Source organism: Eptatretus burgeri, chromosome 8 (genome assembly GCF_056783735.1).
Source record: "Eptatretus burgeri isolate ZD-2024b chromosome 8, Ebu_testis_v1, whole genome shotgun sequence".
NCBI lineage: Eukaryota > Metazoa > Chordata > Myxini > Myxiniformes > Myxinidae > Eptatretus > Eptatretus burgeri.
This window is the reverse complement of record NC_140968.1, coordinates 2315802-2330560: the sequence shown is the minus strand read 5'-3', so window position 1 is coordinate 2330560 and position 14759 is coordinate 2315802. Positions and strand designations below refer to the sequence as shown.

Genomic DNA, 14759 nt, shown 5'->3' with positions numbered 1-14759 from the left:
ATTATTTTCCCACCGATCAAGCACTTCTCAGAAGAAACTTTGCACAATGACAAACAATCGGCACACGTGCGCGAGTAATGATAATCCAGGCCCCTTCACCTGACCTCACAGAAAAAGAACTCGTTTGCTTCAAATTTCTCCATAAGACCAAAAAATAAATTTCTCCATGAGTGAACTGTGAAATGTTCTGCCTTTTCATCGTTTGTGAAAATCCGACAGTCTGGTTAAACTTGTTGTTGTTGCTGGGCGACGACAAAAAAACATTTCCCGATGCACACACCGAGTTAAAAATCAGTCAATTCTCGATGAGAAATTTTACCCTCGATCGCAGGAAAACTCACTCAGCAAGATGGCGGCGTGTCCTCGACTGTTCGGCACGGTACGACTGTGCCAGGCAGAACACGTCACCCAGCGATGGGATGCATGTCTCCAGGTAGAGTTGCGAAGACTGCGTGAGGAAGGCCTCTTCGCCAAAGTAGTCAAGCTTGAAGAGTGTTGAACCACCCTCCACTTGAGTCTGCACCAAGGTCGGTGGGGTCACCTATCCACGGAAACAGACCAAGGGAATTCTTAACTCACCTTTATGTTTCCATTTTCCAGCCTACAGCCGAGCTATACAAGAACTAAATGGTGGATAAGGCAAAAAAAAGTTCAGAAATATTTATACATTTGGTGAAATTGATTCTTCATTGCAATTCAGCTGCCATTGCAGGCTGACATCCCCTTAAAAGTGGGTAAGGGGGCTAAGAAGTGATTTTTAATTACCAGTTTGTAGGTTCATTCAGTTGCTTCAACTGATCTTCTACATCCAAAGTTGTAAATATCAAGTTGTGTAAATTGGAAGCTCGAGACAATCTTTCTTTTATTATTTCTTCCCAATTATTTGATTCAACATTAAATTGAGAGGACGAGCTCTCTTTTGGGAGAATGACACGCGTTTTAGAAACAAACGTCTTTTAACTTCCAAGATAATCATCTTAAAGAATAAAATAAAAAGGAGGACATGAAATGCAAATTACAATCAAACCATCACTTATCCTATTCTTGGCTTTGCAGCTCACCTCCTCGACATTAAAAAAAAAAAAACCAGAAGGGCACTCGGTAGAGCGCATACCTCCGCCACGCAATGCCTGATCCACGAGAACATATCGGGCCCAATACATTTTGGAGATATCATACTATACAGTACTATATCGTTTTTGGCCCTATCTCTGAATCGTGAAGAATCACTTTAAAAAATAAATAATTCTCGTATCCAGATCCGGATTCGGATCTTCATAAAAATAGAATCAATTCGTCCTTGCCACACACCCAACCTGCCCACCAAATTTAATCCAGATCCATCCAAAACTTTGAGATATCCTGCACACAGACAGACAAGCCGGTAGGTGGACATGGGTAGTCGGCCGTTGCTAGGCAACAGAGGGGTCCATAGCAACGGTTCTTTCTCACACATAACAAGGACATACCTGAACCTACCATACCAGTTTCATGTATATCTGACTCATAGTCTCTGAGATATAACGAACTTCGTTTTTTTATTGTTTTCGACCAGGGTACATTCAAAGTCTATCTTCTCCACCAGTTTTCATAGGATCCGGCTGGAAATTTTTGATAATATGGCTGAATGTACTGCCCACAGTCGCTCTTGGCCCGATTTTTGATTTTCGAAAAAAAAATTTATTTTATTATTTTTCAAAAATTTCAAAGTCCCCGTTGCGAAGCAACGGATGGTTCCATAGCAACGGTTCTCATTTGCACACAACTAGGTCATGGTATGAACCTACCAACCAAGTTTCATCGAAATCGCCATTGTATTAACGGAGCACTGGACCGAACAGACAGACAAACAAACAAGCCGGTAGGCGGACATGGGTAGTCGACTACCCAATAGAACCTGACGCGATGGGCCCATTCGATGGAGAATGACCTGAGGATTAAGCACAAGAAAATTCTTGATCCAGCTTCAAGGGTTAATGCTGGAGATTGTTTTTTTCATTAAAATACCCCCCACATTTAGAGGTTTTTCGGCTGTTGCTAGGCAACAGAGGAGACCATAACAACGGTTCTTTCTCACACATAACTAGGACATACCATGAACCTACCATACCAGTTTCATGCATATCTGAGTCATAGTCTCTGAGATATAACGAACTTCGTTTTTTTATTGTTTCCCACCAGGGTTCATTCAAAGTCTATCTTCTCCAACAGTTTTCATTGGATCCGGCTGGAAATTTTTGACAATATGGCTGAATGTACTGCCCACAGTCGCTCGTGGCCCGATTTTTGATTTTCGAAAAAATTAATTTATGATTTTTCAAAAATTTCAAAGTCCCATTGCTCGGCAACGGTGGTATCCATAGCAACGGTTCTCATTTGCACACAACGAGGTCATGGTATGAACCTACCAACCAAGTTTCATCGAAATAGCCATTGTATTAACGGAGCACTGGACCGAACAGACAGACAGAGACAAACATATGGACGGAAATACTGATAATAAGGGTAGATCAAAAAAAAAATTTTTTTTTTGACTCTATCCTCCCAACCAAGTTTCATCGAAATCGCCATTGTATTAACTGAAATCGCCATTTTAAATACTGATAACGAGAGAAAAAAATCAAAAAAAAATTGGGGGGAATTTTTTTTTCGACTCGATCGACAACCCAAGATAGACGGAAATACTGATAAGGGTAGAACAAATCTCAAAAAAAAAAAAAATTGAATTTTTTTTTTTTCGACTACATCGACTACCCAACAGACAGAGAGGGGTGAAAACATAGCCTCCTTCACCTTCTGTGGTGGAGGTGATAACCCATGGTGTACTCAAACATGGCTCAAAAAAGGTCACTGGGAGAGCAACAAACTAGATTTCTGTGATCACAAAGCGATCGCCAAGGGGAAGCCTCCCCACAGTAAGAGCACAATCCAATGATGGACATTTTTTTTTGTTCGGACTGCCATATCACCTTGACCTTCAACATTTAGGAATGCATTGTAAACTAGAACTACGTTGTCGATGGCACACCATCGCATATTCCCACGCGCACTGCTTTGTCCCATTAACGCTAGGTGAAACTTTATCTTGCAAAATGAATTGACTATTCTTTTCTATTTGATGTGCTTTATGACCAAAGACTTACTATGTTTACTAAATCAGAAGTCATTGCAAGCATGTCAACATTTCATGAAACATTAATTTAACATTGTCCAGCAATATAGAACTGTGCATCAATTTAATCATAGGAATGAACTGTGTATAATATTAATTATAATTATTCATAATCAATTAGATAAATACAGTAAAACCTGTGACTTGTTTGTCACTCGTGGGGGCCACATAAGTAAGTTCTTTATATAAGAATTTACCATATACAATGGTAAATACACTTTAAAAAAAAGCTATAAGACAATTTTTTTAAGCGACCCCAATGACCCCAACCCCTCTGGCCCGGCCCCTAGGGGTCATATCAAAAATCCGAAAGTGTTGTGCACTTCCCCATACATATATCTACTATGTCCCAAAGTTTCAAGTTCCTATTTAAAATGGTGTAGGAGGAGTTACAGGGTAGGACGGACGGACGGACGGACGGACGGACGGACGGAGACAATCACAATATTCCCGCTTTACTTCGAAAGCGCGGGAATAATTAAGAAAATGTGTCTCCATCTACAATCTACACATAAAACTCCAAATCATGAAAATCCAAGGAAAAACTATTCAAGAAACTCAAAAAGGTGTTTCTTTTTTGTTAATTAGGTCACAATCTGAAAAAAGTAGGTCAAGGGCATGAAACAAATATCAGGTACACAACTTCAGTGCAGATACACTATTACGATGCAAGAACATCTTGGAAGGCCAAGCGCGGTCTTTGAGATTCCACATTGGCAAAACTGAGTGATGACAAAAAAATAATAATAATAAACTCATCTTTAAAAAAAAAAAATTTCAGAGCGCAACTTGACCTTGACTTTTAACTCTGAGGGCTATGATGCAAATTAAATGTAAATGTGTCTTACGAGCTAGAGAGAGCAATTTTGTTCTGATTGGACCAAAAAGAAGTCGTTTTCGTAAAAAAAATAAAACATTCAAAAAATATATTTTAAGGAAAATTTTCTTTTCAGTCAGGGGGACGGGCCAACCTTAAAAAACTGTCAAGGTCAAAATTATGTCAACCCCACGTAGTTTTTATTCTCATTATTGATGTAAAATTTAAATCCGGAAGTCCCAACGAGCTCAGAGATACAGCTCAGAAATTAGCAGAAAAAAAAAGAACACTACAAAGTATCTCAAAATGCATATCCGGTCTGCATCCGCTTTCCACTCGAACTAAACTTGACAAAAACGACAGTTAAAAAAAATAAAAAAAATAAAAAATTAAATTGTACATTCTATTAATTTCAGTTCTCCACAATCTCATAATAAAAGTTTGAAGATTTGATGACAAAAGCTCAATTGTTAAAAATGTTACGGCCAGGATGTACACAATGAATCTCAATGGTAAACAAGGATTTGGAGTAAAACACTTATGACTGATCTACCACTTCAATGATAATGTCATCCTAACAATTCTCCATTCCCCAGTGGGAGTAGAATGAGATGTGCCAAGGTTTCAAATTTTTCCGATCAACGGTTTCAGAGATAAAATGCTTTAATTTTTTTTTTTTTGCGTCAAGTAAAAAAGTTATGGCCCGGACGGACACACACAGACATAAAAGTAGTGATTGCAAAACCTCATCTTCCGATGAGTGGGGGATGGACCCACAAACCTAAGTGGTGGCTTAGTATTCCGAGGGGTGTTAGAAACTGAGGAACCCTTAAAAACTTGGGGCACCAATTGGAGAAATAAACCCAACAAACAATCCCATAGGAGAGGGGGAGGCTTCCTTAAATCCTTAAATCATACACAAATTGCAAATATCACATTTACAAAACTTGTAATTTTGTAAACGTCCATCTACAAAAACGTCCATCACCTCATAGTATCCACGGCTGAAGTAATGGTCCCGAAAGCATTGCATGACCAGCGACCGCATCTTGAGGATCTTGGCCTGGTTCTCTCCACGGATCATCATGTGCCGATTGTCCAGCAGCACATCCACATTCGACTCTTCGTTGAGAAGGTTGTCAGCACCCCCTGCTGGAGCGAATCCGACCACTTCCCAGTAATCGCAAATCAGCTCGTGGCCTCCCGGGGCCTGCAGGACACAAAACATGCCATTTATCCGACATCTCACGAATGATGGTGACATCGTGGAACAGAAAACTGTGTGAAATCAATGGGCACTGCGTGTGGTACCATCTTGCCATCAGGTACAGGGGTGACAGTGCCATATACGGTGATGCTGCTTTCAGTCGAGAGAAGCAAAGAATTGTAGCACTGACACTGAGAGGGATGAACAACAAAACAATAAATAAATGTATTACTACAATCCAGTGTGCTTCTGAATTCAAAGTGAATCATCATTCATAATCTTATGGAATGTGTATTTGGTGTCAAGTGCCTGTCGCTCACCAGATCATCATTAAACACGCACTGCAGGATCCCTGTGCCATCTCGCAGGATCACGAACATCAGCGTCTTGCCTGCCGTGCAACGGACACAAGCCGGGGGAAAAACCACAATCATCTGGTAATCCCCTGCGATTGATGCAGGCCTTCATTTTCCTACTCCACAAATAATAATCGCCAGCAGGTCAGTTGGATATATCGACTTTAAAAGAAACATTGCAAAACCTACAATGTGCCCTTGCTTTCTGTGCTTACCTTGTCTCCGTAATCTGTGCACCCAGCCGTGAACCTTCACACGCTTGTGGCGATATTCAGATAACTGACAAATCTTAACCTGTAAAGGCATGTACATATAAATTTCACTATTATTATATACTAGCAAATACAGCTTAAGGGGAGTGGGAGAGAAAGAGAAGGGGACAGAGAGGAGGGAGGGAGGGGTGGGAGAGAGAGAGAGAGAGAGAGAGAGAGACAGAGAGAGACAGAGAGAGACAGAGAGAGACAGAGAGAGACAGAGAGAGACAGAGAGAGACAGAGAGAGACAGAGAGAGACAGAGAGAGACAGAGAGAGAGAGAGAGAGACAGAGAGGGACAGAGAGGGACAGAGAGGGACAGAGAGGGACAGGAGAGGAGAGAGGAGAGGAGAGGAGAGGAGAGGAGAGGAGAGGAGAGGAGAGGAGAGGAGAGGAGAGGAGAGGAGAGGAGAGGAGAGGAGAGGAGAGGAGAGGAGAGGAGAGGAGAGGAGAGGAGAGGAGAGGAGAGGAGAGGAGAGGAGAGGAGAGGAGAGGAGAGGAGAGGAGAGGAGAGGAGAGAGGAGGGGTGGGAGAGCTCGGAAGGGAGGGAAAGAATGAGAAGGGGGGGTGGGGAGAGTGACGCCTCACCAAACATCGCTATGCACTCTGGGAGGAGGTGGGAGTGAGGAGGATGGGTGAGAGGAGGGGAGGAAGAGGTAAGCGTAAGGGGAGGGGGTTCTGGACTTGCACTTGGTATGGGGATTCGTGGAGAAAGTTGGGGGGGGGTAGTACAGGATTGAATAAAATGGGGTATGGTAAAACAGCACATTAATACAGCACGTGGAGACCGCCGGGAGATGTCCTTGGGGGGTGGAGAGGTGAGAAGGTAAGCATGAGAGGAGGTGAAGGGAAGGCATCGCGATGGGAAGGGAAGGGCAATAAAATGCACCCAATCAGCAAGGTTTTTTTTTTTTTAAACCGTTGGATTCTATATAAAAGCAGGCAGTAGTGTGTGCGTGTGCGTGTGCGTGTGCTTGATTGGTATCTACATATGGGATTTCAGAATGTGGAGTGGAGTCCTCCCAGGGTGGGTTCAAAGTATCCATCTTCATTTCAGTAAGGGGTCACAATTCATGGACCAAGCTGTGAAGTTTTCTGTTTTCAAAGTTTTGTGTCGAGGGCTCTCTTCAGGATTGTCACTGAGCCCCGGACAACTTCCAATTGTAGTTTGTTTGTTATAATATTCCCAGGGATGGTTAGGTTCATCATCATCACTGGTACAACTTCAGCATTCTTCAGCTTTCATGATCTTTTCACTTCACTCTTGAGGTCTTGGTATTTGGTCATTTTCTTGATTTTGCATCATCTATCTTTAATTCCAGCAATGTCTGTGTGTCTGTGACCGCTGTTTCTCGACAACCACTGGTCCGATCTAATTGAAACTTGCCAGGTATATTGCTGGGGACCTGAGTATGTGCCTTTTCAAGGTTTGATATTAATCGGACAAGTGGTTCCTAAGTTATGGCCATTTATTTACCAAATCAATGACAGGACACGTTGCTGCATAGGCGTGGCCGATGGGGAAAGGGCGCCATTTAGTTACCAATGACAGAACACGTTGCTGCGTAGGTGTGGCCATTGGGGAAGAGATCATCAGTTACCAAAGACAGGACACGTTGCTTGGCGTTTTGCACCCACAGTTTCGATCTTCTATCTATCTATAATTCCAGCAATCTCTGTTTGTTTGCATTTTCAAGGTTTGAAATTAATCGGACAAATGGTTCCCAAGTTATGGTCAAGTTAGAGCGCGTTCCCCATTACGGGTTACAACGTACGGACTTCCGGATAGTGATGACTTTGTGTATTCTAATAATTTCTCGATATCTTATGCGCATTTATAGATAAACACAATACCCCAACCAAGTCGTCGTTTACGAGAGCGAAGGAACGGCCTGTGTGGTTGTCATTTCTGACACGCGGTTTGAAATGTTTTTTTTGCATGTACGACCACGCACGTACGGGCACGTGAGAGCGAAGGAACGGCCTGTGTGGTTGTTGTTTCTGGCACGCGGTTTGATTTTTTTTTTCTTCTTCTTTGTTGCACCTACGGCCACGCACGCATGGGCACGCACTCGTTTAGTCCAAAATCACTGGAAATAATACCTCATATAGCAATGCCTTCTTCTCTCTTTTTGTACCCAAGTATGATTTCTGGTAGCAATGCTTTGTTTTCGATGTTCTCGCTCCATGGGATCATTAGGTCGTACGTGAGCGGTACTTCCATGTTTTCAGTCTATGCTTCTGGTTCATGTTGCCACAAATTTTCTGGAACTGGGATATCAAAGTTTTTGCAGATGTGCCAGCGAATTACTTTACAAACTCTGTTGTGTCGTTGTGTGTACAGCTGTTCTGACATGAGTTTTTTTTTTTCATGTTCGGTCATTAAGCATAACATATGACTCTCTTTGCCAACTCCACCTCCATCTCCACCTCCACCCCTCATCTATCCCTCTATTTCCCCCCCACCCAACCACTCACTATCTCTGTCTGCCTATCTCTCCCTCACCCTCCCTCCCACAGTGTATAACAACGTTTTGTGAGGCGTCGCTCTCCCCACCTCCACCCCCTTTCCTCGCTCTTCTTCCCTTCCTAGCTTCCCCTTCTTCACCGACTCTTTGCTTCCCCTCCCCTCCCTTCCCTCCGTCCTCCATGCCTCCTCCTTCACACTCCCATTAGCGAAGCGACAAGTTGTATTTACTCATAAATAATAATTGATGTCACATGGTTCGGCAGCCATATTTGATTGAAGAAAAATATGAAATAATGTTTTCTCTGGAACCGCTTATCCGATTGAAGCGAAATTTACCAAGCATCATCAAACCATGTACCTGCATACAGTGTGGAAATGATGATGTCATGGGTCACATGGTGTTGCAATCATATCAGATAGAAAAACGAACCTTATCCGATCAAAACGAAACTTCACTCATGTCATCCTCCACCAAATCTTGAGCAGAGTCCAAATTTTCAACGTCATTGATCACGTGGTCCGGGAGCCTTGTTCGTTTGAAAACTGAAGATTTATAAACCTTTCTCCAAAACCACTTTTCAGATCATGATGAAACGTATTGCGTTACACGGAGCAAGGGCAATAAATCACAACTGCATCGATTGCGACAGTGGTTTCCAAAATACAATTTAAAAATATTTTCCTTGAAACCAATGTGGCTGCCATAGCACGCGACTGATCAACTCATTTTAAAGTTAAATGTATGCAGCAAGGGCAGTGGATCAAAACTGTAAAGTCGGGTATTGATAGGTTAAACGGTTTCAGATAAATAATTAATAGTTTAATTAATTCTTTAAAACCAACGTGGCTGCCACATCATGTGACTGATGAGATCATTGTTCAATAAAATATTTGGAGCAACAGTCGTGGATCATCACGACAAAGTCTCATCGAAAGGCGAAGCGGTTTCAAGAAATATATATATTTTTAATATGATCGACTCGGTATGGAGAATATTGGTTGAAAATTTCAACATCAATCGGTCACATGGTCTCGTAGCCATGTTGGACAAAAAGCCTCATCTGATCAACGCAAAACTCCAAAGACGTGATCGGCCACCCATTCTGAATTTGATTTGATAAAGGACGTCGTGGGTCAGGAGTCCGATTGAAGCGGGGTCGTCTCAAAGCGGGGCGGCATGGTTATTCTTTTTCACCATGGAAATTTCATGAAATTTGCCATTGATGCGACTACTCATATAGAATGTTTTTGTGATCATTATGATGTCACAGGTCACATGGTGTGGCCACCATAATGGGGAAAAGGAAAAACTTTGTACCTCTACATCTCCAAAACCGCTCCATGGAAACTTGGCACATGTGAAGTAGTCCCCATGGGAAACAAGAGTGATTTTTTTTGACGACATCATATGCGGCTTCCTTATGATGATATAATTTCATGTCAAACACTTTCTCCGATGAGTATGAAAATTTATGAAAGTCATCTCGGGCTAAATTGTAATTGGCAAAAACATTGATGACGTCATCGGTCACGTGGTTTGGCAGTCATGTTGTTTTTAACATAAAGTGTTAAAAAAAAAAAAACAATAAATACTTCTCCGTAACGGCTGAACAAATCGAGGCAAAACTTTACAGGTATGAATGATAGTGTTGGGATTCATTCCTTCAAAAAGCTTTTTGTTTCTTCTCAACTCGATTCACTTACTTGCAGTTAATTAAAATATATTCCTGCTTGCTGTTCCACAGGAACAATGTGCAATTGGATCTGAGAGTAACTCCAGGTCCTCCTTATCTGCTTAATACACAGGTGTTGAAAGGACATAAAACAGTTGGTAAACAGCTGGTCCTGGGATGAAAGGAAGGACGATTATATAATGGAATTTGTTGGAGATAAAACCGTGTGTGTGTGTGTGTGTGTGTATATATTGTTGTGGTTGACGAAATTCACAAACCACCATTCAGGTCCCTTAGGTGAGATATCTCTAAGTATATGTGTAGTTAGGCCCAAACCCGTTGTTTCGAGGGAATAAATGTCATTCAGTCAGGCTGCGACTCTTCAGGATAGCCGTTTTTCTTTTACTATCTTTATTTTGGACCAGCCGCCATTACTACCACCACCAACCACGTCTCAACAGCCATCACACAACAACCACAACCACAACGCCGCTTCACAACAACAACCACCAACCACAACGCCGCTTCACAACAACAGCCACGACCTTTACCGTCACAACTCGCCACCATCGCATCACCACCATTCTTGCGCCACTTGTGGGCACCGATACTGGACTCGTGCAGGGCGCGCACCGAGCAGCGTGTTCAGAAACATCACAGACTTTCCGAGAAAAACGGATCAAAAACGACTCACGCCCACTTCTGTTCCGTCCTATCGGTGAGCGTGGGGCGATTTGGCCCCGCCTCCAGGGCGTTGGAGTGAGGTCGCTATCTGCAAATTCATGGATCAAAAAGCATTCACGCCCACTTTTCCTCGGTCCAATGGGGAGCCAGTTGGAGGTGAAGGGTCGGAGGTAAAGGGTCAAAGGTGGGGGAGCGAGGCCACGGGGGATATAAACGGCTGCGTTCGTCAGTCAAGGCAGTTCGAGTTCGCGGTTGGGAGTTGTCGGTGGAGCTGGGAAGAAGAGGACGGAGCTGTGGAGAGGTGGCGGCGGCGAAGGCGATCGAGGGGGTGCTCGCGTCGGAGTCGGCGAGCGGCGGAGGGAGAGGCCGGCGGCGCGACCGAGGTCGAGGTGGAGACGCTCGTCGCGGGACCCGAGACAGGGTGATATCCTCCTCCCCCCGAGCATCAACAACCCCCTCCTGTTTCCCCCCGCGCTGAGATAGTGCGACAAGGGGGCCCCTTTCCCACCCCTACCAGACACTGTCCGCGAGGCCCGCGGAGTTGAGGCGCCACCGCCGCTTTGCGTCTCATCATCAGACGGGTAGGCCCGACACGGTCTCGGCCCCAGGCCCGCCTACCCCCTCATCCTGGAGGGTGGTTCTTTTTCTTTTGCTTTGGGTATCTGTGTTGTCGGCGCCGTCTGTGAAGTAAAATTGTATAAGTGTTGCCGTGTGCTCGGTAGTCGGATAGCTCTGCATTGTGTTTCTCTTTTATATTTGCTTTTTGTGTAATATTGTGTTTCTTCTCCTTTTACATGTGCTTTTGGTGTAATTGTATATGTGTGCTTCCCGTTCATCGCGAAATAAATGTGAGTTATGTTGAACTGTTTTCCCGCTTCGCTTAGTCTTTTCTTTCATTGAATCTCCATCTTGCTTCACGTAAAGGGTTGGTCGTGGGCTAAAACGCCCGATAATTAATCGAACCGTCGAGGCCGACGAATAACACTGCTCGGTTATCCTGATAGTACGGAACGGGTCGCTTAAAGTGGCCCGTGTCCGAAGTCGACCTGCGGCGAGGTGCGATCGCCCGGTCTACCCTCTGTGTGGGTACTTAGGTAGGTCGAATTTGGCGAGCAACCCTATCCCACGCGGGGGGCCGATTGGCACGATCGTGGTGAGACTGAAAGGTCCACCCGTGACTAGTTCCCGGCGTTAGTCCGAGAGGGTCACGACTGGATTGTCCGTCCGGTGGGCGACGTGCCGCGATTCGAGTTACGTGGCCGTTCGCACGCCGGCGGGCGCGAATCCGCAACAATATATATATATATATATATATATATATATATATATATATATATATATATATATATATATATATATATATATATATATATATATATATATATATATATATATATATACACATGAGGGAGTGATTCGAACATTATGGCAGAGCACTCTCCGGGTTACCTCGGTTGCTAATTGATGTACCTGGTGACTGCTTTCCATGTGCACACATGTTTGAAAGATAATAAACAGTTTTCTCTCAAGTACATCGACGTCTTCATGCCTCAGTAAAGGGTGATCGACGCCTTGACAATCGCATATCCACAAGGAACCAAAAGTTCTCCACCTATGTCCTACGTCATAGGTTTGGCAGCTATGAGTTTTTGAAGAATAAACTTTTTAAAATCTTATTCTGCAGAACAGCTCGACAGATCGAGGGGAAGCTTCACTTTCATGTGCCCCAAGCCTTGGGGATACCAGGGTGTTCACGAATAATTAATAGGTCACATGGTCTGGCAGCCATATTGGTTTGTACAAAATTCTTTAAAAAAAAAAAAAAAAAATCTTTCTCTTGAACCGCTTCATCAATCGACGTGAAATATCACAGTTATGAATGAGTCGACAGGTGGAATACATGTTTTAAATTTCAACCTGAGCGGATGCATGGTCTGGCAGGCAGAATTATTTAATAGAATTTAAATCTTGGTTCAGGGATTTAAATTAAACTTGGTACAAGTGTGTATAATGATGTAATAATGTGGGCAGAGGCATATCTGGTGATGTCGAAGGTTGTCAATGTAGCTTTTGTTATTTTAAATGTGGGAAAAACGCTTTTCGAAAGGTTGTCAGCGACACAAAATACACCTCAATACTGAGACAGTCACTTATAAATGAAGGGAACTTGCGACTGTTTGGAATTCAACTCACGTGTTTACTGTGTCCGACTATAGACTCATCTGACCAAAGCTGCCGAGGTTCTGTGAGCGGCGCGAGTCAATGTCATGTTGTTCTTTATCAACGCTGAGAACGTGCCGAAGTATTGATTCACTCCCTTGATCTGTGCAACTGTCTGCACCTCCAAATCCCGTGGAACATCGAAGGGGCTGTTATGCTCTTTCCTGATTGGCTGTACTTGGGCCTCACCTACATCGTTACCTCCACCACCGAAGGTGAAGGAGGTAATTTTCAACCCTTTCTGTCTGTGTACAGGATATCTCTAAAAAGTTGTGAACGGATCCGGATGAAATTTTGTGGACAGGTTCGGTGTGTGACAAGGACGAACTGATTAGATTTTGGTGAAGATCCGGACCCGGATCAGACTACGAGAACATTTTAAGTGATTCTTCACCATTGAGAGATTGGGCTAAACCGATATAATAGTGTGTTGCATGATATTTCAAACATGTATGGGGCCCTATATGTTCTCGTGGATCAGGCATTACGTGGTGGAGGTACGCGCTCTACCGAGTGCCCTTCTCGTTCACACTGTTTTTCACTCCTTTCCCAGTAGCAAAAAGTTCACCAACCTGTAAAATCGCTTGCTGTGAACAAAGCTCCACACTGTTAGAACTAATTTCGAAATAAATTAACTTATCATGATCATTCACAGCTTTGCGATGAACCCCACCTGAGCAGGAGCAGGTAAGCTTGCGTCCAATTCAATTGTGATTTTCTTGGCTTCTTCCAAGTTCTTTTCTCGACGCAAAACATCTTCCGCCTTTAGGGAGGTAAAGGATGGGTGGAACAAGGACAGGAACTTGCACACTGCATCAGCAGAAGTTACAAAAGCTGTCTTTAACAAAATAAAAAATAAAAATAAAACTTAATGAAACATCAACACGAACGAGAGATAACCTCAAAATGCAAAGCCTGTTCCCGTCCACTTTGGACTCAAACTAAACTTGATGAAAACAATGGCTAGAAAATAAAATCAAAATGTAAAATTGATTACTTGCGAAAATCGAAGACTTGGTTGGTCACACGTGTTGTTCTGCCTATTTGTTACTTGCAAAATAGAAGATTTTTCAAGGACGAGGGCCAGTCAATAAGTAACCTTAAAATGGCGATATAAACTCGAGAATGTAATGCGTGTAGTTGTCGACGACATGCGTTATATCTATGGGTAAGAGTCATGTTTTGCCTGTTTTAGCTCTGACAACATTGAGCGTACGACGTCAGTCGAGCAGTTCCAAGACGGCGGCTCCCTTCGAAGCATGCACCAGGGAGGAGCAACGTTCTGTCATCCGTTTCTTGGGAAGTGAGGGCGTGAATTCCCAGTGGAATGAAGCGCAGAATGAAAATGCAATATGGTGACGCATGTTCATCGCTGCAGCAGGTGGACGACTGGGACAGGAAGTTAAAAAGTTGCCCTAACTTACCTCCATCCTGTGTAAGTGTATGGAGAAATTGATCATCGAGTTTATATCAGATGGAGCTCCCAAATTGGGTTCTTTACAATCCGCATACAAAGCAAGACGCGGTGTCAAAGATACATGGCTCAGTTTGCTTCATCGAATCATGTCACCTTGGCCAGAGTGGAACCTGCGTATGTTGGGATATTATTTATTGATTTCTCGTCAGCCTTTAGCACTGTGCAACCATTTCCCCTTCTGAAAGTGTTGGGTGACTTGTGCCTGTAACTTTATAAAAGTACGAGGATGATACCGCCATCGTTTGCTCTCTTTCCAATCAATCGTTATTGATAACAAGGTAACTTGTGATGAAAATACCGATGCCGTGTGCAAGAAATCAATGCAAAGATTGTATCTTCTCAGGAAGTTGAATTCATTTGGTGTTCGCTCACGTGTGGTGCGGATGTTAACCGATTCCTTGCTGATCAGCGTTTTGTCATTTTGATTTGG

At 43.3% G+C, this 14759-nt stretch overlaps 1 protein-coding gene across 1 annotated transcript in view; it reads right to left on the bottom strand.

Moving 5' to 3' along the window:
* The window catches only part of NARS1 (asparaginyl-tRNA synthetase 1), a 43813-nt gene that overhangs the window by 13962 nt on the left and 15092 nt on the right, over nucleotides 1–14759 (bottom strand). Inside the window, exons 5-10 of the mRNA XM_085890577.1 lie at nucleotides 13526–13615; nucleotides 5768–5846; nucleotides 5517–5587; nucleotides 5301–5387; nucleotides 4978–5199; nucleotides 342–541 (exon numbers count right to left, since the gene is read on the bottom strand). Of these exons, the coding sequence (XP_085746703.1) occupies nucleotides 342–541; nucleotides 4978–5199; nucleotides 5301–5387; nucleotides 5517–5587; nucleotides 5768–5846; nucleotides 13526–13615 (749 nt within the window). The remainder of the gene's footprint in view (nucleotides 1–341; nucleotides 542–4977; nucleotides 5200–5300; nucleotides 5388–5516; nucleotides 5588–5767; nucleotides 5847–13525; nucleotides 13616–14759) is intronic.